The following is a 14819-nucleotide window of genomic DNA, read 5'->3' as shown; positions in this document are numbered from 1 at the left end:
ATCGTGAGCTATGACTCAAGTTAAATTGGCAGAGATATACAAAAGTGTTAACTTATCATCAGCTTTTTAAAAAACATCTATATCACAACAACTTCTCAATGGATTTACAGCAAACGGAAGCATGCTTTGTGAATACAATCCTACTTTCATGGCAAGTTTGGTGGAATTTCTTTCAGTGGTGCAGGCTTTATACGTGAGCTAAATTTCCTACGGGTGGATAAAATGAGTAATCACTTAATTTTTGCCCCAACACCCAAAAATGTTGTTTCCACTGCTCGTATCGTCTAAAAAATTCATGTAGATGTAAATATGGCATTTCGACTGAAAAAGTGGCCTTAGTCGCAAGTGACATGTGACCAAGGCCCTTGTATCAGTTGAAAGATGTTCTAGTGTGCATCAATTCATTTAGCATCATCCCAAGTAGCGTTAGAGCCGTTTTTTTTGGATTTGACTTGGGAATTTGATATTGCAGAGCTTGTAGCCACCATGAATTATGACGCTCCCCCCCCCCCCCCCCCGTTCAGGCACCTGGTATCTATCTACCTACCTACTGTTGGTCGCCAGTAGATAGTTATAGTTAGGACCATGTTTTCAGAGGAAAAGTGTTTTTTGACTTGACAATATCTTTGGTGCCATTTGATTAATCTGCAAAAAATTTCCCCATAAAGTGCCCCGGTGATTCTTGTTGCGCATGAAACGTTTTGGGGCGATCCGTCAAGAGGGATCCGATAAAAAGGTCCGGGGGGGGTTAAAAAAAGAAGTGTGTTTCCAGTGTTAATTCCCAAAGAGATTTTAGTTGTGACTTCAGCCCGAACCTTTGGACGGAATTACACCAAATTTGTCCGAAAGGTATCTCTTTGTCCTGAAAGAACCCTTTTTGTTATTTACTGTGAATTCATTCAGTAGTTTGGGAGATATTAAAGGAAATTGAAATAAGGATATATATATAAGGAAGCAGATCCTCTGAGGATCCTAAAGTCCTCGTACTGAAATGTGATTGGCTGCCAACACTTCAAGCAGTAAGTGTTGGCAGCCATCTTGGGACTTGGCTTCAGAGTTAAAAAGATAAATAAGAAAGAGGAGTAGTGAGGGTAGGAGTTACTGACCCTCTTGGTGGGGGTTGGGGTGGTTGACCCAGCCTGGGGCAAAAAGCATTTCTTTTAATAGCTTTTTCAGCAGGAGTCGCGCTGGTTCCGTGGCTCGTGCTTCTCTACTATTTAGCCCCAAGGAGGGCCAGGTCCCAGGGGCATCCAGACCTCAATACAATTTAAGGGGGTGGGGGAGGGGGGGTGCTCAGGCCCCTTCCTTGGGCATTTCTATGCCCTCAGGATCACCTCCTCCCCGGTGCTCAAATATTGTAATGGGTGGGCAACTCCCACCAAGTTGGAGCGAACACTCCGCTTCCAGCAAACGAGAGCTGATGAAATGTGCTTGCTTGCTCGAAGAAGAGTTTTATCTGTTTCCCTGTCCGCTGTGAGGGAGGCAGGGAAACGAACTACAGGATTGCTCCTTTCAGCAGCTCACTCGTGCAAGGGCAATACCGGGTCAGCAATGAGCAGAAAGAGGCAAAATGGAGATCAGAAACGAGCAGAAAGAGGCAAAATAATGGTCAGAAACGAGGAAAAAAAGACAAAATGATGGACAGAAATGGGCAGAAAGAGGCAGGTTATACTGAGTCATGTGTAGTATGAGACTGCTAGGCTTTGTTAAACATGCAGTGTTTAACATTGGTCAGGCTTACTAGTGCAGAATGTGCCTATGGAGTCACACAGGCAACTTCACGTGGCATGTATAATCTCTTTGTGAAGTGTCAAAAGAATGTTTTAGTAGACATAACTGACCTCTGAGATATGCTGTAGGTTTGCCATAAAGCAATAAATGAAAACGGTCTTGTCCAATCAAATCATTTTCTTACATAGGCACATGAAGTTTACGAATACAGAAGTCATCATGACTATTGGCGTCACTTGGAAAACAGGAAATACAATTTAAAAGTGTATTCTCAAACATTGCTTAAAACATGTGTATATATGTGGTTTACACTGTTTGACAAACATGCAGTCTTCGCAACTACGGATGTCATTGCGACTTCCAGCGTCACCGCAAAATTGGGAAATAGTTTTTAAAGTAAAAAAAAAAAGAATGCAGAAAGATAAGTTTAAACAGTAAGTTAGTAAACGCCTTTTGTCAAACATAGTTTAAAATGTGTGAATACTTGTTTTACACTTTTTGAAATAACACGTGATCTTCACATCACCGCGAAAATGAAACATTGTATTGTGACAAATTGCCACGAAGTTGCGACGATTAAAAAAAAAGTTATTAATCATCTGAAACAAATGAAGAGTGACACATAGAAATACTTAAATGAGTCGTCCATTATGCACGTTTAATGTACAATATCTACTAACATTACTAACGAGTAGCTCCCCCAGTGATACCATTGCATACTTGCGGCACCCAGGTGACCAGGCCAGGTCCAGAAGGGTGGGTCCCCGGGCCCAAAATCGCCCGAGCAGGGGGCTGCATGGCCCTCCTCCCCCATTTGTTTATGATTGGGCCCGAGGGATGGGGTCCTCCGAGTCGAAACCAGCCCTAGGAGGGGGGCCTCCCCCCCCCCCTCCCTCATTAAAAATAAATCCTGTATCAATGAGGCTTCACTACCTTTTGAACCATTTGAGCTAGAAACAACATTACTTTTCTCATTAAAATCTGGAGATTATGCAGCCAACGATGGTTTATGTGACAAATGTGACAATTATGCAAAAATAGCTGCAGCAGCACAATCGATCAATTCCATCGGCTCTGCCTATTTGCACCATGTGATGCGACAAGGCAATCCTCTCCTGCCCAGCATTGTATCCCTCCTGAGGCCGACCACTCCCCTAGCCCTCCCTGACCCAACACCCCCTCCTCACCTCCATAGTGCAGCACCAGCCACTCACTTATCCCAATGAGACACTCATACACCCACTCACAAACTCACTCAGACAGACGCACACCCACTCACAGGCTCACTCAGAGACTCATGCACCCACTGACAGACCCACTCAGATACTGACGCATCCAGTAACATGCTCACTCATACACCCACTCAGGCCATCTCAGAAGCTCATGTAGCCACTCACAGACCCACTGATACCCACTCACACACCCTTTGAGACACTCATGCGCTCACACACACTTGCTCTGAAAGGTTACAGGTTACACTTAAGAAATAAAATGAAACCGTAGAAATTCACTGAAAAAAACATAATTATAGGGGTGTTATAGTTGGGAAATAACATTTTAAAAACCTTAAAAAGTCACTGGAAAAAAACAAAGGTTACAGGGACGTTAGGGTTACATTTCACTCATATTAAATCATAGAAATACAGCAGTTACAGTTGCCTGAGCTAACTATAACTTACACCCCTGCAATGCACTGCTTATGACCTCACATATTTAATCACTCATGACATGGTCAGTTGCATCACCCCGAAACAACTATGAAAATTCCTGAAAATAAAATTTTGACTGTAATATGTTACGGCCTTAATATAAAAAGCACAACCTTTTTGCATAGAAATTGAATCAACTTGTGATCCTTGCTCAGAGGTCTGACTAAATGACAGCCTCGCCTTTTGCTTCCAATTGATATAATGGATGAACATTTAATTCTGAAATACACCTTAATCGAAAGTGAAGTAACTTTTGGGGTTGTATTGTAATTGTTTTATTCTCGACCCTAGGTCTGGCAAAATAAATGTGTGGCATAGAACTTTTGGTTTTCCACTCTATGTAACTATCAACATATGTTCTGCTATAAAGGCGCAGATTGGGAGTGGTTACAAGAACACGGTTTCATTCTGCAATTCCTCTTTGCTTGAAAAACGAAAGCATTGATTACGTATAATGAGCAATTGCAAATGTTTTGTATCTTTGTTAAAAAGAAGCCAATCGTAGCCAGATATCAAGTTGCAAAGAACACTCACAAACAACAATCACTACTTAAGTTCTCCCAAATAATTGAGTGAATGCGCATCTCGCTGCATCCCTAAGTAAGGGAAATAAGCACAAAAATATGGCAGCTAAAACCATAACTTTAAAGATAGTCTATATCCGAAGTACTAGTGTGAGGAGAATATCACTTCATCTCATCCCTCAATTTCTGTTAAAATGTAAATAAAAAACAAACCTGTCGTATGTCAATGCTAAAAGTGATAAAAACTACATAGGAAAAACGAGTTGTATTAGTAGAGAGTATGCTGCCTGTCTGTTGTATTGACTAGGATAAATGTTTGGGGATAGATGAGTTGTGGCATGCTTGTCACATCATGATAATTGTTCAGGAAGTTGTCCAAATTAGTCCATTATCGGCATCGGTGCCTATGGGGTTTCTCACTGACCAAGATTGGCGAGAGTATTGAGCTAAGTTCACACCTGTCAGGTTGATGTTTTCGGTAAGTTGGCTACAGCCTTGATAATGGTTGTGTTTGGAAACCTCAGCTTCGTCTTAGTGAAGGTGTTGTCACCATAGGTATGTATGTTGGAATATGTTTTATGTGGCTCTTGTTTCCCCTTAGACATCTATGGAATCGCTGATCCACCATTTCAAGCTGTATACTGAAGGATATCAAGTGCCACCGGGAGCCACCTACACTGCTATTGAAGCTCCTAAGGTACTGCATTTTAATTTTTTCAGCTGTTCAAATTGGGTATTAGCATCTGAGTTCTTTCCTGACCTGTATCCCGATAGCTTTATAATCCCATTCACACTAATTTTGTGTTTTCTTTACTGTTTGCCAAGACTACTTTACTAATACGCACTCCTATTCAATTTTGTTTTGGATTTCAAGGGCGATTGGTCAGTAAATTCTGCTTTGATAGTTATTGTCTTGCAGTGTTTGTCTGTTGCTTAAATAACTACAGAAAAGCTGGCTCTGTTTCGTACAAGACCGCCTGCCATGCCTGTGCCATCTCGACTTCCATTCTTTTTCTTTTAGGTCACAGGACACTTCAGTGGGCTTGACCCTCTGTTGTATTATATTCTGTTATAAATGATTTTCTCCTGTGGTTTGCCTTTACACTTAAAGATTTCCATTTTCATTACATTGAAATGTGGAACCTTACATATTGATTATGATTTATTTGTCTGACTAATGCAAATATCCAGTTGTGCAACCAATACACCCCTGATACTCTTTACAGGGGCTGCTTTTTAGTTTAGCAAATTAGTTTTTGGGTAGTTTCTGAGTCCCCTTAGCTATAAATTCAGAGCATGTATTGCATCCATTGCCTTTTGGAACCGATGCAAGGCTGAGATCAGATTTCTCAAGATACTGATCCTTGTTTTCAACCCATTAAGTGCCATAGTATTTGTGCACCCATGTATTATATTTTTGTTTTTTTAATTTAATTTTTTTAATTCAATATTGCACAAGCATGTTAATAGTATTTTGTAATGCCTGCCTTCACCCTTGACTTATAGGCGCACATCAGGTCATTTTATAGATATCATTTTCATTAAATCAAGGTTTCACCAGTAGACAAAATAGCAGTTTTGAGGTGACAATGGTTGACTTTGCAGTTGCTTCTAACTGTAAATGAGCGTTATTATACTAGTGACAAAGTGTTAAGCTAATTGAACAGGGCACTGAAATTTACAGATTCTTGGTCAGCCTGCAGTCTCAAAGGGTCTACTTCTGTCATGGAGAAAGAGGACAAACATCATCAACCAGACTGCCGACCACTACTGGTAGTCGTGTTGCTGATCTCCCCAGGTCACCCTTACCTACATTACAAGCTACTAGTGCAGTCCTTCAAGTCACTAAAGCGTGCAGGGGCCAAGCCACTAAAGCGGTTGAGAAACAAGAGGGCAACCATCACTTCACTCTAAATGGCACCTCCATATTCACCATACCTTTTACAGTATAGAATGTCTTGGCATAAGGAGGCATGGAATATATCTATTGAGGTCATATGCATACTGGTTAGCTTCAGAGTCAGCCATACTTTGGAGTTTATTAAAAAAAAAAAACCCCCCAGCAATAAAAGAAGTACTCAAGTGTTTAGGACATTTTGTTTTTGTTCTTGAAAAGGACAATCGAAAATTGATAGAAAATCATCAAAGCAAAGAGTTCTTATTCCAATATTTGTGGGGCTAAATGAAATCAGGGTGTTTCCATCTGATTCACCCGAAACATTTGTTTAATCGTCAACAGAGTGTTGCGATTTGGGCTTAGGCTCATCCAAGAATATTTTCAATGTATTCCTCTGGCCTAATTCATACATACATCCCTCAACAGTTTCCAGTGCCCGAACGATAACCTGTTGCTGTCGTCTTTAATAGAGTAGACATCAAAGGTGAACCAGGTAGTGAGTTGGCATCAGCGATCAGGCTTCAAAAAACCTACTTGCTATGACGAGTCAGATTTTATCAGGTCGAACTATATTTAAGGCCTACTTGTCCTCTCTGGCGAGTTGACAAGGAACAGGTATTCTGTTCAGTCAGAAAGTGAAGGAGCAAAAAAAATGCCTTTAAATCTTGTTATGATCTTGTCACATTTGCTCTGTGTTCAGAGACCGAAGTCAGTTTACAATTATTTTTCCTTCTCTAACTACAGAGTTCCAAGATTTTGTAAAGTGAAATGTCTGACCTGCTGTACAAAGTCTAAAATGAAAGTCTGTTGGGTATCATGTGTGTCCTACACTACATTCAAATAGCTAGTAATTCAACTGTACAAACATTTCAAAATATATTTCAGTATGAAAACCCATTTTTTTGTACTTCTGTGTGATGAAAAACATATTTTAATAGGATGAAAAATCAGGACACTTAACTTGGTGATGTGCAAATGATAAATATGTTTTCTGGAATCCAATTTTTACATTTTATTGTTAATACACTATATAGTTTTTTCAGTAAAGCTGCAAGGTAGTGGGAAGGTTTTTGGCCATTTTTGGGGGAAATGTACTATCTGTAAATGACAGTGCCTTACCACATCATGCCTTAGTAATATATTTATTAAAAGTGAGTGTTTAAACACGAATTGTGAAGCATTCCTGTCCTTGCCCTGAGGGCAATGCTACAAGTAACTGAGAGGCACGTCAGGGATCATGTGTACCCTATATGTGGGCTAGAATCTTATTACATGTGGAGAAAACGTTTAGTCTGTTTAATCAAACAAATCGTTTATTTTGTACAGCAGAAATGCTGAACTTCCATATTTGAAGGTGCACTCAAATGTGAGAATAAAGTAAAAGGGGACTCTGTAAAAAAGAAAAAATGTCCAATGATCACACAATTTGAGACCAGTTTATGGATCAAGTACATTACAGTTAGGTCGAGTAGATTGAGTTACTCAACCTGCAGAGCTAGTAAAAAAATTAGATTTTTGAGGTCTGACTACAATTCCATACATTGATCGAAGATCTGCCCTCAGATGCTGTGTCTACTCTTCAAGGAATTAGATCCTCAACTCCTTCTGCCAATAGATGCACTGGTTTTTTTTTTTGTCCTCATTTTTGGTTTATGCTGGGGCCAGGAGGATTTAAACCTATGGCTGGAAAGGCCTGATCTCTCCACCAGGGAAGTATGCGAACATCACAGGCCAAAAATCAGCCAGCCATGTCAAAGACCTGAGCCACCTATGCAAATAAAGTCTATAGAGAGAGGGATTACGACCGTGAGACGGCAGCCCAGGTCCCATACGACCAGTACAGCATACTGCTAATCATTGGACCAATATGTTTATGCACAAAAGAAAGAGTGCTTAAGAGAGAGTGCCAACAGGGTGATGATTGTACTAGTCTTCCCCATATCTCCCAGAACTGTGTTCTTTTCGAGTGAGAGGTGCCGCGGTCTAGTTTAGATAGTCTTTGTACTGAACTCAACCATTCTGACTCCAGGGGGGCAAGGGAGAATCCACTTGATACATAACTCTCTTCATACAAGCAGAATTTGAACAAAAATAAGTGATTTTTGTGCCTTAGAAAAACGCAATTAATCCCCCCTTCCACCAACCACCCCGGAAATTACCAAAGCCAGGCTCACCTTGATCTCTTGACCCCTAATCTCCAAGAGAGTCTTAACAACTTTGTGCCAGAAGATCTGGATTGAAGGGCACTGCCAGAACATATGAACATTGTCGTCATTTTCTTCACTGCACTTAAAGCACTTTCTTGCCACCCAATTTCCAAGCTTCAACAATTTCCTTGTTGTCCAATAGGCCTAATGGACAGTAAACAGATGGTTTCTCTTAAGCGGCGCATCCTTTACAGATAGCCACAAATAAGACATAGATACTTGCCAAAGTAATTTGAGATCCTGGTTTGGCAGTTCCATCTTCCAGATCTCCGTGAGCAGAGTTTGCACCTCTTCCCCGGCCTGGAGTAGCATCCAGTAACGCTCTGAAACTTCTTTCCGCAAGAGCAGTCATTGCCGTATCCTGTCTTCCCAGTACTGGTTCCCCTTGCCATCCTTTCCTAGGCCCTTTGCCCAACTTGCTAGTTGATAATATTTAAAATTCGAAACGTAGCCCTCAGTAATATCTAACAAATACTGCCAGGGTACTAACTGATAGTCTTCTATTCTTTGCCCCATCTATGTATACCGCAGTCGCGCAAGGGGATTAAGAATGGTTCGTCGATGTAAGGTACCTCACGATGTTGCACTGATTACTATTAGTACTACCTCAGCCACCTCGTTTAGTCATGTAAGCTGCTCCCTGCCACCTTCTACACCTAGACTACACCGCTGCTACCTCGTACACGCTGATGTGTAAATATGATTCCACCTAACCGGTTCTACCTCTCATAGTTTGTACATGATGTAAGTTGACTGCTACCTCGCATATAGGATACATTAAGTAAGCTGCACCTATGCATTCTTGTTCTTGGAGTGCACTGACTTCTACCTCTTACACATTGATGCACTGACTCCTACCTCTTACACACTGATCACTCACAAGTGTCACTCCTTTGCACTGTAATTAGCGGCTGACAGTTTTTATTGTCGTCCTATCTCCTACACCCAACATCACAGCCTTCTAAAATGGAGCTCAACGGCACGCACACTTTTAGAATTAACTACCCTCCCACACTGACCAAAAAAGCCACTAAACGTTTTAAACATAACTTCTTGAGGTCGCACCCTGAAACACCCTTTGCCGACACCTACTTCTCACAGGGCAATGGAGCCCTGAATACTGATATCATCTTCCACACCTCACGCAGAGCCCAATGGAGAAAAACGTTCCTATCCCTACTCACCGTCTCCACCACCCGGAAAACATCTCATGGCCTAACTCTCTCTATCACACCTTCCCACCTCTTCCCTGGCAGGACTACCATTACTATCTACAATAACGGGATTGTCCTAATTCAATCCACGGATAAGAACCTGGAACTGCTAGACAACCTGTTCCCCAAGTTCAAAGAACACCTTTCCATGCTGCGGACCCCCACCCAGAACTCCACCAGCATTACCACCCCTGACATCGCAGCCCCCACCTACAACATCCATACCCCTAGCACCCCAGTAAATGGTCCACCTGCTGTTAACGCCCCTCACTCCCCAAGAACAGTCATAAATGTCCTCACCCCATATACTAGCCGCCCCACTAACATGACCCATCATACCCCCACTCATACCTCCCCCATCCCTCTCCCCCCGACATAACAACTCCCACTCACAACACGCCACCATCTGAACACACCATCGCTCGGAGCTTATCCACCCCCTCCTCCCTTCCCCCCCACGGCAGACCCATCTCCCTCCCCAGCCCTCTCCCCACTCCCACACACGAGTCTCCCACATCTGACATATTAACCTTCACCCACACGCCACCATCTGCACACACCACCATTTGGAGTTTATCCACCGCCCCCTCCCATCCCCCCCACGGCGGACACCTCTCCCTCCACAGCTCCCTCCCCACTCCCACCCAAGACACGCTCACCCTCCCAACAAAAGATACAGAACATACCGCCTCTCCTACCTCAGCATCCCCCTCTCTTCCACCTCCTATTCTCAGCCCCCACTTCCCTCCTGTCTCCCCCACTATCTTCAGCCTTCACTCACTCTTCTACCCAACGGCTCCGTCTCCCACTGACGTCACTTCCCATGCCTCCCACCGACCTCCCATTTCACCTACTTCACCCACGCCCCTCGCCCACAAAAAGGCCCCCACTTTGAATGCCATCCCACTCCTTGGCACCACAGAACCCTCCAACAACACTAGTATATCCACCCCCTCGTTACCCTGCTCGCTTTCCAGCTCACTACTCAATGACTCACCAATGGCTCTCACCACAAACACCATCCCTAATCCACCTCCTGACCAGACTTTATACACCCTCCAGCAAGTCAAAGAGGATATTCTACAAATCAAAAAAGATGTCCACGCAATAAAAGAGCTTCTCTCCTCACAGCCCAGTCTACCTCCCACCATCCCTCTACCCCACAAACGACGCACCCTCCCTACATACACTCGCCTCCAACGACACCCGCGCTGGCCGACTATCCCCGTTCGCACTAACGCCCACCGCCCCCGTCGTGTCCTCAACACATTGTCGGACCGTGACCTATGCTCTCTACTACGCTCTTATGGCCCAGGTCCGGTAAAACGCATATCCAACACACACATCCCCATACCCACAATTCTTACAAACCCTCTGAGGCTCCCAACACTCAACAGAGGTTCCGTCCCTAACAACCTCAGAAAAGTTCCCCTCACACTAGAAAGCTCGACCACCCTTCTCTCTCCCAAACTCAAATGCATCCTACTCAATTGCAGATCGGCCCAGAGACACTCCTCCGACATCGCTGATCTCGTCTCAGCTAGGGATCTGGACCTAGCCATTCTAACTGAAACGTGGCTTACTGAAGCCTCTGCCCCGATTATGGACATACTAGTCCCCCCCAATTATCACATCATCAGGCTGGACAGGTCTCCTGGCAAGACGGGCGGGGGAATTGCATGCATTTTTAGGAGCAACCTCTCCGTTACTAAAGTCACCCCCCACCCCCCCTCCCTCCCCTCCAGTGAACTCCTCTGCCTCGACATCACCAGCGAGGGCAAACAAGTTTGTGCTTTACATCTCATCTATCACCCGCCTGGTGACAATCTCATATTCACCCAACAACTCATGGACATGATCACTTCCAATGCCGGTCGGCAGACCACCCAAGTCTACCTGGGTGACTTCAATCTCCACTGGAACGATCAGAAAGATGCAGTGGTGAATGGCCTCAAAACTTTCCTTAATGCGCTTGACCTCACCCAAATATGCGATAGACCAACACACGACAAAGGCTTGATACTCGATCTCATCATTGCCAAAGAGAACTCCACACAACTGGAGGCGATTCAACCCTGCGACTGGTCTGACCACCATATTATCACCTTCTTTATCAATGAAAAAGTTAAACTTAACCCAGCTCAACCAATCAAATCCAAAACATGGAAAAGGGACATGAAGAACCTCAACACCTCTACCCTGCCTCCCCACATCAGCAATCTCCTCCTTCCCCCCTTCAGGTGCCTCGGATGTTCAATCACTGATGGACCACTACCTTGACTCTATGAACACAGTAGTCAATGAAGTCGCCCCACTGCAACTGAAGAGAGTCTCCACCAAAACCTCTAATCCCTGGTATGATGATAGTCTCAATGACGACAGGCGTACTATGCGAATGGCAGAGCGCACCTGGAGATCGGACCCTTCAGCACTTCACCTCAAAAGGCTTAAGAACAAGAGAAATGCCTACTTCAAGAAAATTAAGCGCACAAAGGCGGACTTCTTTAGACGCCAGTTGGACCAAGCAAAAAACAGGCCAAGAAAGCTGTTCGAACTAATCAAGACCCAAACAAAGACACAACCCCCACAATCAAACAGCTCAACTAGCGACACCCCACACTGTGAAGCCTTCTCTGCTTTCTTTAAGATAAAGACTGACAATATAAGAAATGACCTCATCATGGATGTAAGTCGATTCCCCAACAACACCAGAATGTCTTACACTCAACCTAAAAACAAGGCATCTTGGCTGCACTTCGATACCTACTCGGAAGAAGAAATACACAAACTGCTCTGCACCTTGAAGCCCTCTAATCACCTCACAGACCCTCTACCTGCTAGTGTAGTAAAAGACTTCATCCCCTTGCTCCTCCCTCTCTGGACCAAAATCGTCAACAGCTCCCTGCAACAAGGCCTCATTCCAGACTCCCTCAAGGTGGGGCAAGTCACGCCTATACTCAAGAAACCCACAGCTGATCCGTCTGACCTAAACAATTACCAGCCCATCACCAATATCCCCACCCTGGCCAAACTGCTGGAAAAATGTGTCCAACTACAACTAACTAAACACATTGACCAATTTGACCTCCTCAACCCTCATCAATCAGGCTTCCGAGCGAAACATAGCACGGAAACAGCTATGACACACATAATTGATGACGCCCTCCAAATTCTTGATCGCAATGAGTCCTGCCTCCTCATCCTTCTTGATCTCTCGTCAGCATTTGACACGGTCAAACATGAGAACTTGCTGGAGCTGCTAAGCACTAGAATGGGTCTATCGGGAACTGTTCTCAAATGGTTTTCGTCCTTCCTTCACAACCGGTCACAGAAGTTCAAGATCGACAATGTGCTATCTACACCTGTGCCTGCAGATCTAGGTGTTCCACAATGATCCTCTCTCTCCCCCACACTGTTCAACCTCGTCATGGAACCACTCGCCACCTTGCTCCAAGCTTCCAATGTCCAATTCCATATGTACGCCGACGACACTCAACTCTACCTAAAGCTACAATCCCCGGAAGACATCAAACATCTGAATTCCATGCTCATAAACACTCAATCGTGGCTGGCAGACAATCACCTCAAACTAAATGCTCTGAAAACCGAGTTCCTACTCATCTCACCCCCGGCGAAAATTTCCACCACCCAAACATTGCTCAATAACCTTACAGCACTCAATGTCCAACCTACCATCGTGGATTCGGCGAAATCCCTAGGCATCACACTCGATGCCAAGCTCAACATGCAGCAGCACGTTAGCAAAGCCACAAAAGCAGCTAATTTCCAAATCAACACATTGAGGAAAATTAAACCCTTCCTCCCTGCTGAAGACTTCCAAAATGCGGTACAAGCTTTAGTCATCCCTCGAATAGACTACGGACTCGTGGCCCTCAGCGGACTCCCGCTATCCACAACTGCACCCTTAAGAGCCTCCCTGAACGCTGCAGCGAGACTCATAACTGGCTCAAGAAAGCATTCGCATATATCCCCAGACTTAAAGGCTCTAAAATGGCTACCTTTTGAAGCCAGAATACAGTTAAAAATTGCAGTTATGACACACGCGGCCGTGCACCACAATGCACCCAACTACCTCGCTCAAAAGTTGTCTATATCAGGAGGTTCGAGATCCAATAGAAGTTCAAAAAACTTACTCCTGAAACCTCGTAGATTCCGGAAAGAGAAAACATACAAGCGCTCCTTCTCTGGAATGGCACCCAGGATCTGGAATGCGCTCCCGCCTGAAACCAGGCTGATCTCCTCCGCTGCACTCTTCAAGAAAGAGGTGAAAACCATCCTTCTGGCCAAGATCTCCTGAACACTATTGGTGCTGGATCGGAGACTCTCCATTGCTTTGTATCACTGTTCACCTGTCCTCTGGCACTATACTTCTAACTTGTTGGTGTCACTACCAATATATGATACACGTTGGATTACTGATTCACTCTCCTGATACCCTCACTCAGTGTTCTCTCTACACTAAGGCTTTGATATAAGCCATTCACACACCCAAGGTGCACCTGAACACCTCTGTGTTGAGATCAATGACTTGTACCGTCTTATATTACTTGTTTACCTGAGTGTATATTGATATGCCTTATGTATGTTACTATTATCCTATCATGTTAGTGACTATTATACTGCTCCCATTATCTCTGTTCACTCCCACTGCCCCTACCCTGTCTTTGTGAAGCGCTCTGATATCTGTAAGGATCTTGTTCGCGCTATATAAAACTTTGAATAAATAAATAAATAAAATGTGTTAAGGAGGCAGGCTAGGGTCCTGAGGGCCATATCTGAGCAAGGCTACTGTAATAAGGTATTTCTAGTGAAAGTCTTATTCTGTACCACTGCTTGCATGCGCCCAAAAGGATCTTAAGTCTCACATTGGTGAAGAACTATGCCTGGCCAAATTTAAAGAGGAAACAAATCCTGTGTCCGGGAAGTGTAAAACCTAGGGTCGGGGACAATCGATATTTGCCCGGCGGTATTGCCTCTGTAACCCACAAATTATTAAGCAATGAAGAGGCAGGCGCTGGAGACTGGAAAGCAGGAAACAAGGTTTATTCTCTCCGGAGGAGAACACAACAAAACAGACAGCAGGTATCGTCATGAGGTGCTCTAACCACATCTCTGAGGCCTGGCCTCTTATACACAAGTTTTATTGTTTTATTACAGGCTACATATTCATGGCAAATGCTTTGATGTACGGAAAGACATTCCCGGGATCTCCCCCTTGGGCCCATTCCCATACACATTTACAGTAGAAGTCCCCACCCTGGTCACAACAGGTGATGATTATCGCGCAGCTGGATATTCCGCCGATTCATGGAATGTGGGGGTTCGATCGGATCTCATGGGGTGGGGGCTTTGATCAACTCGGGGGTCTTTTGATGAGGGAGCTTTCTACTGTACGGGGAGGGGCAATAAACAGTATCGGCAGAGCTAGGTGTCGGCCTGGGAACGAGGAAGACAAACGGGCACAGGAAAAAGGGGTTTTTTTGCATCAAAGGGCCGGGGACTATGAAAAGAATGAA

The 14819-nt window shown here is 44.2% G+C and overlaps 1 protein-coding gene across 1 annotated transcript in view; it reads left to right on the top strand.

The window, feature by feature from the left end:
- The window catches only part of NDUFS2 (NADH:ubiquinone oxidoreductase core subunit S2), a 117989-nt gene that overhangs the window by 64175 nt on the left and 38995 nt on the right, over positions 1-14819 (top strand). Inside the window, exon 11 of the mRNA XM_078671264.1 lies at positions 4566-4661. Coding sequence (XP_078527390.1) covers positions 4566-4661 — 96 coding nt within the window. The remainder of the gene's footprint in view (positions 1-4565; positions 4662-14819) is intronic.

The sequence above is a fragment of the Lissotriton helveticus genome, chromosome 12 (assembly GCF_964261635.1).
Source record: "Lissotriton helveticus chromosome 12, aLisHel1.1, whole genome shotgun sequence".
In the NCBI taxonomy this organism is placed as follows: Eukaryota; Metazoa; Chordata; class Amphibia; order Caudata; family Salamandridae; genus Lissotriton; species Lissotriton helveticus.
Note: the sequence above shows the minus strand (reverse complement) of the source record. Positions and strands in the feature narration are given on the sequence as shown.